This window comes from Gouania willdenowi, chromosome 6 (genome assembly GCF_900634775.1).
Source record: "Gouania willdenowi chromosome 6, fGouWil2.1, whole genome shotgun sequence".
In the NCBI taxonomy this organism is placed as follows: Eukaryota; Metazoa; Chordata; class Actinopteri; order Blenniiformes; family Gobiesocidae; genus Gouania; species Gouania willdenowi.
This window is the reverse complement of record NC_041049.1, coordinates 59,548,698-59,563,729: the sequence shown is the minus strand read 5'-3', so window position 1 is coordinate 59,563,729 and position 15,032 is coordinate 59,548,698. Positions and strand designations below refer to the sequence as shown.

At 40.1% G+C, this 15,032-nt stretch overlaps 1 protein-coding gene across 1 annotated transcript in view; it reads right to left on the bottom strand.

Moving 5' to 3' along the window:
* Positions 1–10,553, bottom strand: part of LOC114464882 (anoctamin-9) — a 33,428-nt gene extending 22,875 nt beyond the window's left edge. Inside the window, 15 exon segments of the mRNA XM_028449522.1 lie at positions 1,699–1,803; positions 1,903–1,985; positions 4,940–5,003; positions 5,079–5,172; positions 5,239–5,276; positions 5,279–5,375; positions 6,150–6,229; positions 7,789–7,847; positions 7,937–7,989; positions 8,366–8,400; positions 8,402–8,485; positions 8,487–8,504; positions 9,492–9,614; positions 9,708–9,782; positions 10,335–10,553. Coding sequence (XP_028305323.1) covers positions 1,699–1,803; positions 1,903–1,985; positions 4,940–5,003; positions 5,079–5,172; positions 5,239–5,276; positions 5,279–5,375; positions 6,150–6,229; positions 7,789–7,847; positions 7,937–7,989; positions 8,366–8,400; positions 8,402–8,485; positions 8,487–8,504; positions 9,492–9,614; positions 9,708–9,782; positions 10,335–10,355 — 1,029 coding nt within the window. The 5' untranslated portion in view covers positions 10,356–10,553.
* Between the last annotated feature and the right edge of the window lie 4,479 nt (positions 10,554–15,032).

Genomic DNA, 15,032 nt, shown 5'->3' with positions numbered 1-15,032 from the left:
GGTCAGGCTGGGATGCGAAGCGAAGCTGGGCTCGCGCTGCGGCTGGAGGAGCAGCCGCCTTCACCCTACTCCCCTCGCTGCCGCCAGAGGCCTGGTGCTTGGCCCCCCTCTCCACCTCGGTTGCGCTACTCCCTACTCCCTGGCCTTGCCGCAATCGTTGGCCCCCTTTGCCAGAGGTCGGCGCAGCGTCCGGGGTTGGGGGGGACGGGGGGACAGGTGATCCGGCATGCGTGGGGCCAGTGTCCAGCGCAGGCGGAAGGCGGGTCGGCGGAGGGGGGCCGGGTCTCAGCCGCGTCTTTTTAGCCTCCTCAGAAGCAGTTTTAAACTTTTTGCTTGTCTCTGCCATGATCAGGAGTCGAACAGGCGGAAAAATACTAGCAAAAGCCTTAGTCCAATGAGTATAACCGAGTCTGTGGTCACGTGACTGCCGTAAAGTGATACGTTCTCCAGGAATTCTCCAGGTCACGTGACCTGGCCAGAGACGGTCTGTCTCTCCAAACTTACATGGGTGGTATTTCAAGAGGGAAGCCCCGCTCAGAGCATTGAAATTGTCAAGCCCTGTATAATGGCCTGAGGAATCTTTTAAATTAACTCATATGGGTCAACTCTTTAGAACAAAAAGTCCACAGTGTGCCTTTAATAAACAACTGTTTATGTCAACATCAGATCAGCGCACGGGTAACAAGCGAAAGTGAAACCCAAACAGGGGCGCAGTGCACGCAAGAGACCCATTGGATCTATTTACATAATCCATGTATCAAAAATAAGGATAATCCATGGTATTGTGCACAAAAGGAATTGACCTCCTCTGCTCCATCCTCCCTCCACTGGGATCCTGCTCTCACTGTTACAGTTAAAGCTGCATTCTTCAGGGCTACAACAGCTGCAGCAGGAAAGGAAGAACGCTGCGCGCAAACGACACTATGTGACCAAACACGCTCCGGTGCCATCTGGTATCCATCCGCTAGTTACAGTATCTAATCAGCTGTGCTCCGGTCCTAAACAGTTGATGCGCGCCCCCGCGGTGGCTTAGCTGATGACTACAGTTACACTACCCACAGTGGTGTCACTATGGAGTCTGATTTATACATCTTGCCTTATGCTCCTGTCACGGCAAATTTACGGTTGTCCTTGTTTGGAAACATAATTGTTGCTCTGGGTGAATGATGAAGTCCAGTCAAAGCATGATGATTTTAATTGAAACTAAGTGAAAAGGAGCACAAAAATAGGTCTTTCTTTGGCAAGGCGGGCCAGCAACTAACGGAAAGTTCTGAGCACCAACTTTTACAGACAGGAAGAGCCCCACCCCCAAAATGAGAGGGAAGGAGGGTGTGGGGAGGAGGAAGGAGTGGAAAATCACAGTTACAGAGCTCTGCTTATCAGAGTTTTGGTATAAGACCTTGAGCAGAGACTGTTTGTTGCTCGCACTGTGAATACAGCATAATCTGTCTGTACTGCGGTAACCTAATCTAACGTGACTCAGCAAAGGAGCAACATCTTTGTTCAAAAGTACAACGATATAATGCAGTCATCGTGTAAAACACTTTGTGCACATGAACACACATTTGATGATATGATGATTAATATAATAATTGCCATAACACTCCTTTCAATCCAATTCAAGACACAAATGAACAGCTGATGCATGTGTTTTAAGTGTGATGTTTTCACAGGTTGGTACGTGTAGTGTTGTCCTACCATCACTGTGACACAGATCAACACCAGCGTGCTGCTCAGGTACGAGTGCTTGAACGGTTTAGGTTGACAGTCAGCATTGTTCACGATCTCCAGGATCAGTTCCTCCTGCCCACAATGAAAACAAACACACACATATTTAAATGAAATGTTCGGCTCATGTCTTTTTATTATAAAGATTGAGATAATTCCTGACAGTGAGCCCACCTCCTCCTCACACCAATCAGACACTTTCCATTCACAAACGTAGGATGCCCGATGCCGTTTCCAGAACTCCAAAAAGAGCGTAGCTGTAAGAAGACAAGCTGAAGTTCGATTTTCACCATTTCATACTATTTATTATATTTTAAACATTTGGAAATAATATAGTTTTAAATCATTCCTTATTTTAAGGGTGGAAATTGAAATCATGCAGTGATTATCAAACGGTATTGCATTGTCTTTCACATATTAAAACACAGCAGTGCAAATTCTACTGTGTGCTGAGCAGAGTTTTTCATTTTATATGAACAAATACAAGCAGCTTTGTCATTTCTGATTAGCTGAGACAAATCACATACACAAGCTCTGCACAGGCAACATAAAACAATACACTAATCATGTGAAAGCATAGCAAAGTTACACATTGGATTCAATAAGAGAACTGCATAATAAATAAGAAAATACGAGAAACAATAAAGAATGGATGGATGGATGAACGGATGGGTGGATGGTGATTTAAAAGTTTCTCAAATCTTCTTTGTACACGTCTGTCATTGGCTGTGCAGAAACCAGACACCCACACACATCATCAGCTTTGCCTTCATGATGACGTAACAAAGAATGCACATTGTCCTCAAGGCTGATTGATTTGCAGAGGTGGACAAACTACTCAACTCCATAACTTGAGTGAAAGTACAGATACAAGTTAAAGTAGCTGAGACAAAAAACGACTTAAAGCTGCAGTATGTAGAATCATGAGACTGGAATGGAATCAACCACGCTCCCGGTGCTGTAAACTAGTATCTCTGGGTGACGTAAACATGCTGCAACAAAGTAGCAGCGTTGCTGTGACTAGATTAGCCTGCGTCATCATATTTCAGCTACACAGTTGGGACCAAGACCACACACATTAAATCAGCCATATAAATAATAGGTTCATCGTATGGTAGGCATTTTTATATCACACTAACATACATATCGTTATATCACACAGCATTACATTCCACCTGAATATGTTTGTGCCTTTAGAACCTGTTGTTTCTCCACATCGCTTTGCCGTGTAAGCTGCTGTCCCTAATGCCGTGATGGGACTTTCCTGCCAAAACGTTCACCATTGCACTACAGATAGGGACGTGAATGCGCTTTTAGTTGAGCAGCCAATAGAACACCCCAAAACAGCTCATGGAGTAGAGCGTTACATTTTTGGCCTTAATTTCGAGTGTTATACCATGGGCTCCGGGCCGGTTTCAGGCCCTGCGCTGTAAATAAATGGTCAGGTGATGTTTTCAATTAGTGCAAGAAAAAATGAAGGTAGCCTTCTGTAGCGGCACATGAAGCGCTTGTTATGGTCATAGTTGTACGCAAAACGAGGGACTAGTAAAGAAGCTGATATAAAGCAACTTGCATTGGGTCAACATGCGCGGGTTGAAATGGGTTTGGACTTAAAGAGACATTGGATACGGGTCGAGGTTCTGTCAGACTCAGGCAGGGTCTTCATTTTTCGCCCGCTTAAAGCTTCTAGCACTGTGTCGATGAAAAGGTCTCTTATTGGCTGAAAATTAGCGTCACGCTCATTGATTTTCTAAAGCTCAAACACAGAAGTAGCAAAGGTCCAGTTTCCTCCTCAGAACACCTTGAATTAAAATAATGCTCAAAGATTAGTAATGAATTTTTGACCAAATGACGCCAACAAACCTTTATATACTGCAGCTTTAAGTAAAGTACTTAAGTATTTAAATACATTAAACAATAAAAACTTAAGTATTGAAGAATTAAAAATCTCAAACATAATTTTCATAATCATTATAGAACTATTGTACACTGTGTGGTGGGTCACTAATTAAACAGAAAATTTGGTTTGCGTTTAATAAAGACCAATCAAATCAAACCAAGCAAATCACCATGATTCACAAAACAAATAAGAGCTGTTTAATAGCTCAACATTACAGAAATAAAGGTAAGTCTGAGTTTAGAAATAGTACTTAGTAACAAGGGCATTCATGGGAATATTTGTCTTTTTTGTTGTTGTTTATATATTAAAATAAATAAATAAATAAATAAATAAATAATAAATAATAATAATAAGAATAAAATAATATATATAATAATACTAATAATAAATAATAATAATAATATAATAATATAATAATAATACTATCATAATAAAATAACAAATAAATAAAATAATGAAATAACAATAACAAATAAATAAAAGAACAATATTTGTCTTTTAAATGTAGTGGAGTGAAAGCAAGAACTTAACTGAAAAAAAAAATGATTAAAGCAAAGTACAGATACTTTAAAATACTACTTAAGTACAGTATTTATACATTTTCTTTGATATTGTCCACCACTGTTGTATATGTTAGATTGCACATCGTTTTCTCTATGTTGTGTGTGTTTTGAGGAGAGCGTTGCTGAGGTTTCTACCTCCATGACTTATCATGAGGTTAACATCACCATCACTGCTGTTCTTTAGGTTGATAGTTGTATTCATTTTTTGTCCAAACAAATCAAAGAACCCCCCTAACATGTGATACATAACTGTAAGCTGTCACTGTGTAAATGCTGGTAAATAATTCACTGCAGGGATTTCAGCATCAGCAGGAACACAGAGTTGCTGCTGTGGTATCTGAACATGACAGTAAAGGCTTTTATTATGTTCTTTCAGACGACTGCTTGAACACCCCCACAGCCAGATGGCCGCGCTGATTAAACGAGCTTTTCTTTGGCATCGCACATCACAGCCATCACAAGTGACATTTTATGAAAAGACGTTTGATGGATGATGTGTTTCTGCTAAACACACTGATGGCCAAAACGTTTGAAAGATACTGGATAACGGTTTTTAGCACAGAATGTCAGTCGAACTGGGGACATCTTACATGTAAATACACAGTCTTTGAGGACATGCAAACTCAGGACTGAAAGTCAGAATCAGTATTTAAAAACTACAATATTATTGCTAAAAAGCAGCAATTATTGCTATTGTTTTTTTCTCTCAACATTTTCACTGTGAGTTAGAACGGTGATGTTGACTCACCCCATACTGCCATGAACATGGCAAAACCAGCACCGTGCCGTTTATTATCAAACAGCAGGCTCACCTGCAATGCAAACAGAGCATCTGTGAACAAACACCAGAACCTTTAAGATCCTCACAAGCTGATGCACTTGTGTACCTTGGCGTACGTGCACGTGTCCGACAGGCGCCACACTTTGCAGCCCTTGTCACAAAGCGGACACATAAACGTGTCGGACTCACACACCTCCTTTCTGCAGCAAAGAATTAAGGTTAGACATGATAATATTAAGTCACAGAGACAGAAAGTGAAAGCTCACATGAGGGGTGAGGTGTTGAAAATAGCTGAGGCCGTTAGAGAAACACAATGATCCCAATGAGAGCAGGTGGAATGAGCAGGTATGTGTACCAGCCCAGCCACAGGAAGTAAAGCGCCACCTTCTCTCCAAAGTAGTTCCTGAAAACACACGTCAGCATTACTGCTTGATGTATAAGTGAAGTGCCTAAATACAAGCTTTAGGAGCAGGGGTGGGCCGGCCATCTGGCATACCAGGCATCGTCCCGACCGTCGACCCGAAGTGGGCCCTTTCCGGTCCGGCAAAAATTTGGCAAGAAAAGAGTGTAAAGTGACTAAAATGGGCCAAAAGCAGTCAAGAGAGAACAAAAAAATGGTCAAATAAAGAGGAACCAGGTGGTATATAATGGTAAAGGGTAGCTTATATGAGCAAAAATGTGGCCAAACAATAGCGAAAAAAGGGAAAAAATGTGAAATAAAAAGAGGTAAAATGTAGGGGAAAAGGAAAAAAATGGTATTTATTAGGCAAGAGTTATATGGTTTATTTAGATGAAAAGTGGCCCAAAAAAATTATAGGACAAAAATGTGATAAAAGTGTCAAAAAGTACTTGCAAACATGAACAAAAAAGGGATATTTATTGGCAAAAGGAGCTAAAAGGGAAAAAATGGGACAAAGGAAAAAGGTAAAAAGGGGTAAAAAAAAAAATAACGGCTCCTATATAGTATCCTATAGAGTATCCTCTGATAATGTAGTGATAATGGAGTGGGATGGTCTGGACACAAAATCCCTGGGCTGAATTTTTGCCCCAGTCCGCCTCTGTTTAAGAAACCATTTTTTGGGGGGGAGGCGTAAGAATCCTGCTTTGTTATCTGTTATTATTATTTATTATTTATATTCTAAAATACATGATTGTAAATTCAAAGAGCACGCACTACCTGACAGCAGTTATGGGTTGTCCTTGGAGACAGGCGGTCCATCGTGCCCAGTTTTTCTTCAGCTCTCTTTGTTTTTTTTTTCTGACATAAAACAAAATCAGAGAAAAAATAAAGAGCAGCTTTGTATAAACTGCTTAAATACTGTAGTATGTGTAGGACATTCTAATTGCAAGCTCTATCAAATATTCATAAATAATACTAAAGGTTTAGTCAGGTTATTCTTCTTTAAAAGTCCTTGTAGAGCAGCACAAAGGAGATAAATTAGCCTGTCCATTATGCTCGTTATATACAGGTGTGTAGACAAGATGGGGCAACAGAACATGGTGGCTGAATAAACCTCTAGTATTATACAGACAGTGTCTATTCATACGGTTGCCGTATACGGACAACCGCCAGTGCTATTGGTAGGTTTACCGAAGTACACGTACGTAGCGTCTTAGGGTTAGGTTAGGTTTAGGGTTATAACCCTATATCGCAACAAGTTTTAGGGTTAGGGTTAGGTTTAATCTTAGTCACCTGACCTGAAGTGGCCAATGACTGACCTTCTCACGTGACCTAAACTGGCCAATGGCGCAGCTTACAGACTGAATGTTGGTATATCAATACAGCAACCGTACGGATAGCTACTGCCTATTATACACTGGTATAACCTTGATTACCCTGGGGATGGGGCTCTTAGGCAAGGGCCTGATTGACCAAGTTTTTACCCATGGAGCTTGAGTCGGACCAACAGAGACATGGGGCTGCCTCCCAGTGGGTTCACCACCTGTACCTGCGGGACGGAGGCATGGGGGCGGGTACAGTGTGGATCAGGAAGCAGACCAAGGCTGGGGTCCAATCCTCATCTACAGAGGTTAGCTCTTGGGAAGGGAAACGTCACCTCTCTGACGGGGTAGGAGCCAAGCTTGTGTGCAAGGTAGAAAAGTTTCAACCTCTCACGTCTTCTCCAGGGGGGTCGGACTCTCCTCCACTCTGGAGTGGCCAATGGTGAGAGGCTGCAGGCCAGGGTGGGCAATCCTTATTACCCCCGGCTAGGGGCCTGTATGTTGGAGTTTGCCTAGGTGAACTAGAGGGTAACCCTCCTCACCTTTGGGTGGGGGGGATGGATCCTGACTATTGTTTGTGGCTATGAGCCAAACAGCAGCTCAGAGTATTCACTCTTTTCTGATTCATTTGGGGGAGTACTGGAGAGTGTTCCTTCTGGGGATTCCCCCGTTCTGCTGGGGGAGTTTAACCTCACATTGGTAATGACAGTGAGACCTGGAATGGGGTGATTGGGAGGAACACCTCCCCCGGACAAAGGGGGACTTGGATTCAGAAATGAGAGAAAGGGGGTCTAGAGCCATAAAAGCTTGATAAACACTGCCCTAGGCCACAGTTTGATGATTGACTTCCTAATCGTTTCGTTGGACTTGCGGCCGCATGTCTTGTACACTCGGGTGAAGAGATGCTGATCAAATTCTGCCACATACTGCATATTCTCCCAAGAAATTGTCATGATCAGTGTTATTTCCTGCTTCTATGTCTGTTATAATGTTAAAGTCAGTCAGTATATGTATCAATAAATATCCACACATGTAAACACCCTCATCAACATATTCACACAACGTCTGGGAAAACAATGAATGCGATTATTTACCTCATGTAAACAGAATTTTGCTTCGAAAACCTTTAGCTTCATGAGATCTCGTAAACATTTCTGTAAAGATGATGAGAAATGGAAGCAGCTGATAACATAGCATTCAGTATAAACTGAAATAAACTCAATAAAATAAAAACCACCTCACCCGTCCCTGATCGGATGTATGTGTGGTTCAAAATGAAGTGAACAATTCGGATTCTGAAACAAGAAGAGTGATCACTTCAAAACTCATGGTACACATAATAATAATAATAATAATAATAATAATAATAATAATAATAATAATATGATTATGATAATACATTTGAAATCATTCAAAGAAGGGTAATTTTTAAAAAACGTTCTTAAAATACATATTTTGTGTTAAATCTTGGTCTGTCAACCAACATAGAAACAAGCATATGGCATTGGTTTCATCAAGATCTTAACGTCATTTTAGACGTTAACAATGCATTCCATAATAACCAGTCATTGCTGAGGTATTTTAATCGTAAAAAAAATAACAATGAATACCTTAAATAGCAGCGGTGGGTTGTTTAAAATGCTAAAATTAGCTGCAAGTGACACAGATTACCTTGTACTGAGAGGCACAATGTTCTGATCCGAGCTTCCAGTTACAGGCGTCGGATACTTTGAGCAGGTACCTGTACTTCTCAAATATTTCCTTAGGGGCTTGAATCCCGTAAAAGACAAGGACCATCATCAACTATTTTCTGGTGGGGAGAAAAAAAGATGTGTGGCATTGGTTTTCCCCTTTATAACATCTGATATATTTAACAAGATTTCCCCTTTGGCCATTTCACGTGTAAGGTGTGTGAGGACCGAGTTTATATTAGAGCTGTTCACTCGTGGGCCCTATCGATCAAGTGGGCCACATCCAAAACGTCGTATCAACCAAGCCAATGAGCGGCAACATTTTCTTTTTTAAATCATTTTTACTCCAACTAAAGTCCAAATGATTTATTAACAATTATCTAGAACTCTATATAGTTATTAATAATTTACCAAGTAATTTTTACTCAAAATCATTAACCAGAGTGAAATAAATGATCTACACCACATGTGTCAAAGTCATTGTAGTTCAGTGGCCAAATAAGGAGCAGTTTTATCTCTAGTGGGCCACAGATTTTTGCAGTAAAACAAGTAATTTCAACATTATTATAAAATACAAAAATATGTAAGAAACCGACAAGTGACAGATATCAGTTCCAACAGATCTTCACTTTGAATTTCCTAGATTTAATTAAGGGAAATATTATGTAATAATTTGAGGAAAATTGAAAGATTTTGTAAGAATTTTGAGGTTTTTTTTTCCCACTGTTTAACATTAAAAATAACTGCAATCATGAATAAAGTAAGGAAATCAGGCGAAGCCCGGAAATGTGAGCACCTGCAAAATGTTGAGTTTCATTCACACAATGATTCACGTTTTCATTTTTACTTTCTCCAGTGGGATGAATTAGATGCTCCAAAGGGCCAGATTTGGCCCCTGGGCCATAAGTTTGACACATGCGATCTACAGGATTAAAACCCAGATGGAATCATCAATACTGAAAATCAAATTTAATTTGTCGAATTTTGTTTTTAACAATTCTCCTTTAGAATTCTACGTTTATCATTTTGATAAAAGAAAACGTAGTTAATGTATTATCTAGGCTACAACTTTTCATCATCCACCTTAGACCTCTACGTGAACTTACTGTGATTTTGAAGTTTTTCTTTTTCAGTTCTTCGATGTATTCCGTTTGCTTCCTAAACACTATTCTCTTCTGATCGTCGATTGTTTTGGCCACCAGAACATAATCATGTGAGAGTGGGGTGATCTGGGAGCCAATCACAATGCAAACAAATCAGGGTTTGAGTCACTGAAAGGGTCAGTGTTGATCATGTGAAGCTGAGAGAGAAGGACGTTATACCACAGGAGGAGGTGATGTCAGTTCATTGCCATTTTCTCTCACCACTCCCATTAACTCCAGCAGTTCAATGCTGGGCTGCGAAATAACAGAAATAGTTACCAAGGAAACAGTTGTACACATCACTCTGAGCCTTTACAATGCCACAAAACACTAAGTAATGATGTTTTTATGAGGAGAGATGATTGGACTCCAGGTTAGGGTCACTGATGGCTGATAATTTTTGAATATTGCAAGTAGAAAGGTCATCATCCCTGAGGAATCCAGTCTAACATGGAGGCGTGTCTCTGACTCAGAGCAGATGGTTGATCTAACCTGACTGAACTCACATGTACACAGTGAAGGTGTGGCATTGGCAACTGTCTGACTATTGTGTATTATTGTGTAAAATGAGGCAAAACATGCAGCATTACTACAACCTGGCTCCGGTTTCAACACAAAAACAAAAATCCAAACCAAACAACACAAGGTACGACATGGTTTGGAAGGATTTGAGTGAAATAAACATTCCAGTGTATGTAGGATTTCGTCAGACAACAGGTGCTGTAGCGTCACGTTGCACAGCAGCAGCACAGTGTGAACAATAATACATATAATAATATGTAATAATAATAATAATAATAATCCTACCTGTCTCCTGTGGACGGGCATGATGAGGCTGAGACAACAGCAGTTTCAGTCACTATTCATCCATTCATCCTCCAGCTGACCGCATCATATCCACACTACACTAACACAGACATGACCAACAGGCGGTAGGTAACTGGCAACTGTAAGTGTAACTTCCGGATTAGCTCCAGGGAAACGAACGTGTGCAGCCTTGGTATGTAGGAGCGACTCTACGCACACACACACACACACACGCAGGCACACGCTTGCACACACGCGCACACACGCACAGCCGCTCTGTAACCAACCTCCGACCACGGGCTCCACAGTGGACCGTCACTCTGTTTGTTTTTTACTGCATTATTATTATTATTATTATTATTATTATTATTATTATTATTATTATTATTACATATTATTTCCCCTGCTTCCACTTCTACTCATGTAGAGTACACTGCGCAGGCGCTAGAGGGCGCCCACAAGCACGGACTGTGCATGTGACCTCTGGAACAACATCAGCACCAGAGACAGGAGACTTTAAACCCTGGACAGGACTTAAAGGGGCAGGTATTATGAAAAATGCACTTTATAATGATTTTGCTACAGTGATATACATTCCTTTAGCCTCAGTTCACAGGGTCAAAGTTGATAAAGTTATGTTTATTCCATCCCTTTATTCCACATTTTGTAAAAAGTCAGCTCCAAACGGGAAAGTTGGATTTTCTCTCACGTTTGTGACGTACATAACGTGGAAAACTCCTCCTCCTGACAACCCTTGCCCTCCTCCTACCCTATAAGCTCCTCCATCTCAAACTACCTCACAGGTAAAACAAAACAGAGCAACGACAAGTTAATATCACAGTTTATATCCTTACGTTATATATAGATAACCAAAGAGCGCTCGAAATCAGTTTCACTTTTAGTAGCCGTTATACCCACCTAGTATTGCCTTCATGGGATGACTGTTCATGATTTACTACTGTGATATGCCCAATAATACATATGCATTAGGGCATTAAAAACAGACTGTTTTTACGAGCACTCTGAAAATAATTTTCAGAGGCTAAAACTCCAGAAAACAGGCGAGTTTGGGAAAATAAACCTCAAATACTTTGTTGTTGAGATTCTTAGAACAAATGAAGATGGGTGAGAAATAGCATAATACTGGACTTTTAATGTCTACAGCTCAGCTTGGCTAGTTGTCAGAGCAGTGTCCTGGTGGGCTGGTCCTTTACGTTTTTTGTTTTTTTTTGGTGGGGGGGTTGACGAGCAAGTGGAGGCAGACATGGTAACAGGTGGCCAAAAATGGTCAAGAAGTTGCAAAAACGTGGCAAAAAGAGTGTAGAGTGACTATAATAGGCCAAAAATGGCAAAGGGTAGCTTTAATGGGCAAGATGTGGCAAACAATAGTGAAAAAGGGCAAAAATGTGGAACAGAAAGAGGCAAAATGTAGGGGGAAAATGAAACAAGTGGTATTTATTGGGCAAAAGTTAGCTTATTTGGATGAAAAGTGTCCCAAAACATTTAAAGAGAGGACCAAATTTGGATAAATGTGTCTAAAAAGGACTTGCAAAAAGCAAAAAAGGGATATTTAACGGCAAAGATAGCTAAAGTCTGAAATAAGTGACCAAAGTGTTCAAACCCCAGAAACTGCAGCGTAGGCCTCCTCGCGTATCATAAACTCTGTGTTCTACCTCGTGGGTCTTCTGAAGAAGTGCACTTTAAGTTAAACAGTGTCAGCTGTCCTGGTTTAACCGCTGCTCTTTAAGCTGAGAAGAGTTTGATAAAATAGGAGGAGTCAGCGTGGTCAGAGACGGCTTAGTAAACCAGGGCTGACCCGTAAACCTGGTTCTTTTAAGCTCACTTTGATGAAACGCCCCCTGGTTTATGCCATGTCTTCTCTTTGTGTGTGTGTGTGGTTCTGGCCACATAAGGCCATCGGTCTAATTTTGTGAGTCCCCCAAAGTAAATGCCAAAAATGACCAAGTTGCCTATCTATGGTTTGGTTGCTGTTTTAATGAGTGTGTCTGTCGATCCATTAAATCGGAATAGGATCAGGTTTTCTTTTCAGTTGTTCTCATGTCAGGTGTCAAGTGGGATTTTGTGTGTTTCTTCTTTTTTTTCATCAGTCTTTTGTTTGTCATGCTCAGCATCAATAAAGTTGATTATTATCCAAACCCATATCGACCGACTTTTATTTTTTCGGTCGTTGCACATCATATTGACCTCAAATGATGATCAAAGCACTTCAAAACAAACATCATTTAATACAGAAGATATAATTTAATAATTAAATACAAAGATAGAGAAGCATTTGAATAACAAATAAATATATGAATACATTTATTCTTTTTTTGGAAGTTTGTGACTCTGTCTTACAGGTCAGTATTGTCATGAAATTATACAGTATTATATTTCATCATGTATTTGGTGGCATGTTGCTTGCAGGGCATGTTTTATATATAACTCTATAGTATATATCATCGTACATGTGATTACCAGTGAGCCTCCAGCAACTATTTCAGTGCCATGTCGTGTAGAGAAAGACTTTTTATCCTAACATGTCAAAGGGGTGGCCCTCCTCGCCTTGTTATTACACATGGTTTTCACCATTACCTTCGTAAACCTCAACGTCTAGAAGAAGCTGTTAAAGAGCAGAGGTGATGTGAGGCTGGAGAAAAAGTGGTTGGAAAATAAGTGGCTTTATTTCTGCGCTCTGCCACACCCCCACAGAGGACAACATAATTACACCCACTCAGGACTCTAAACCACTTGAAGGACAACAGACGGGACAAACTGAGACTAAATTTGACTGGAGAAGAAATGCTGCAAAGTGCCAGGGAGGAGCGGGAAAAATGGTGCCCAGGCTCAGCTGCCAAACAAACAGCAACACCCTGGACTCTATTCAGAGGTCAAGATATTATATATAATATCTTGACCTCTGAATATATATATATATTCATTTTACATTGATTATTGTGACAATGTGACATGTGTCAATAATATTGAAAAACATTACATGATTATAAATCAGATTAAAGATTAGTACAGGAGCGTGGAACTTATTCCAGTTCAGGGGAAACAATTGTGAGCAAATTTGATTTGCAATGTGTTGAACCAAAATGATCCTAGCATTTTTAAAAAGGAAATTGATAACAATTTTAATATTCGTGGTGTCCCACCCTTATCTTTAATCAGAATCAGAAAAGTGTTATTTGCCAAGTACAGTTTTAAAACAACACAGAAAATTTGACTTGGTAGTTGGTGTAAATTACTGTTTATGATAAAGAAAAAATGCTTTCCTAATAAATTGAACTTGAATAATGAGCTCCATTGTGCTGGGAGTGAGATCAGAAGCGCAAAGCAATGTAGCTCGTCATGTTTTCACTTTTTTGACGAGATTGTTTTTCTGTCACCACTCGGGGGCTGTTACATTCAATTCAATTCAACTTTATTTGTATGTCTCAAATTACTACAAAGTCATCTCAATGCGCTTATCAAAATATAAAATTCATATTAAGAAAGAAAAAACCCAACAAGATCCACAGGAACAAGCGTTTAGTGACAGTGGGAAGAAACAACTCCCTTTTCGCAGGAAGAAATCTCCAGCAGAACCAGGTTCAGAGGTGGCAGCCATCTGCGTCGACTGGTTGGGGTTAGTGGACAGAAGGACCAACAGAATAGGATAGAGAGATAGAACATCAGGGTGTCTCAGACCAATTGAGCTGTGAACCACAGATCAGGAACTGCCATCATCAGCTTCAGAAGAGAGAGAAGGATGAGGAGAAGGCACTGACTGCAGAAAAACATGATACATTATTATCAAGTCAGCCTGCCTTGGCCTTGGGCCTCACTCCTAGTGGCCTAGTCAGCACTTATTATAAAGGTGACCAATCTCTTCCTGTTTATTGTAAGCTAACAGCGACTCCAAGGTCTGTAAACTGCTCTGTCGGTTAGATTATGTTACGATGGTTAAGTCCAATGTGTAATTTGTGGCAATGCATGGAGGCTCCTGACTTCTGCTTTGTTTATTTTCTACTTTACAATGTTGTCACACTGTTTTTAATTTGTATTCACGTACCATGACAATTTGAGTACCCCACTTTGGAAACCTAGGATGTTGGCTATATGTTTGGTGTTGCCGCATACATTTGATCATCAAAGGATATGATTAGGTTTGCTACATTCATTTGATGATGTAAAGCAAATCTTACTGAAATTTATAGTTGTAAGTTTATAACCCCCACGAAAAGCCCAATGGCATTTAGACATCCTTTTTTTGGCTAAATCTGGTCAGTCCGTCTTCGCCTCAATTTAGCCCAAAAATAGTCGTTAAATTTTATTTATTTATTTATATATTTACTGTCAAAATCTGTCCAACTTTAGTTCCAAAATAGTCGTTGAAATTAGAATATTATCGGACCATCCAACGTAGCCCTTATTTAGTCGTTGAAATTGGGTGTGTTTTTTTACCTTCCAAATTTGTCCAAATTTATCCCCAATATAGTCGTTGAAATTTAGTTGTCAATGGATCGTCCAACTTGGTCCAGATTTAGCACATTTAATCCAAGTGTGGCTCAAAAATAGTCACTACAAATAGGACTTTTCATTTGGGAGAAGTAGCTCAACAATTTGAACTCTTTTATTTTATTAACTTCTCCAGGTTTTCAAGGGTAATTTATTTCCATGCACCAGTTTTCTACAAGTTCTTAAAAAAAA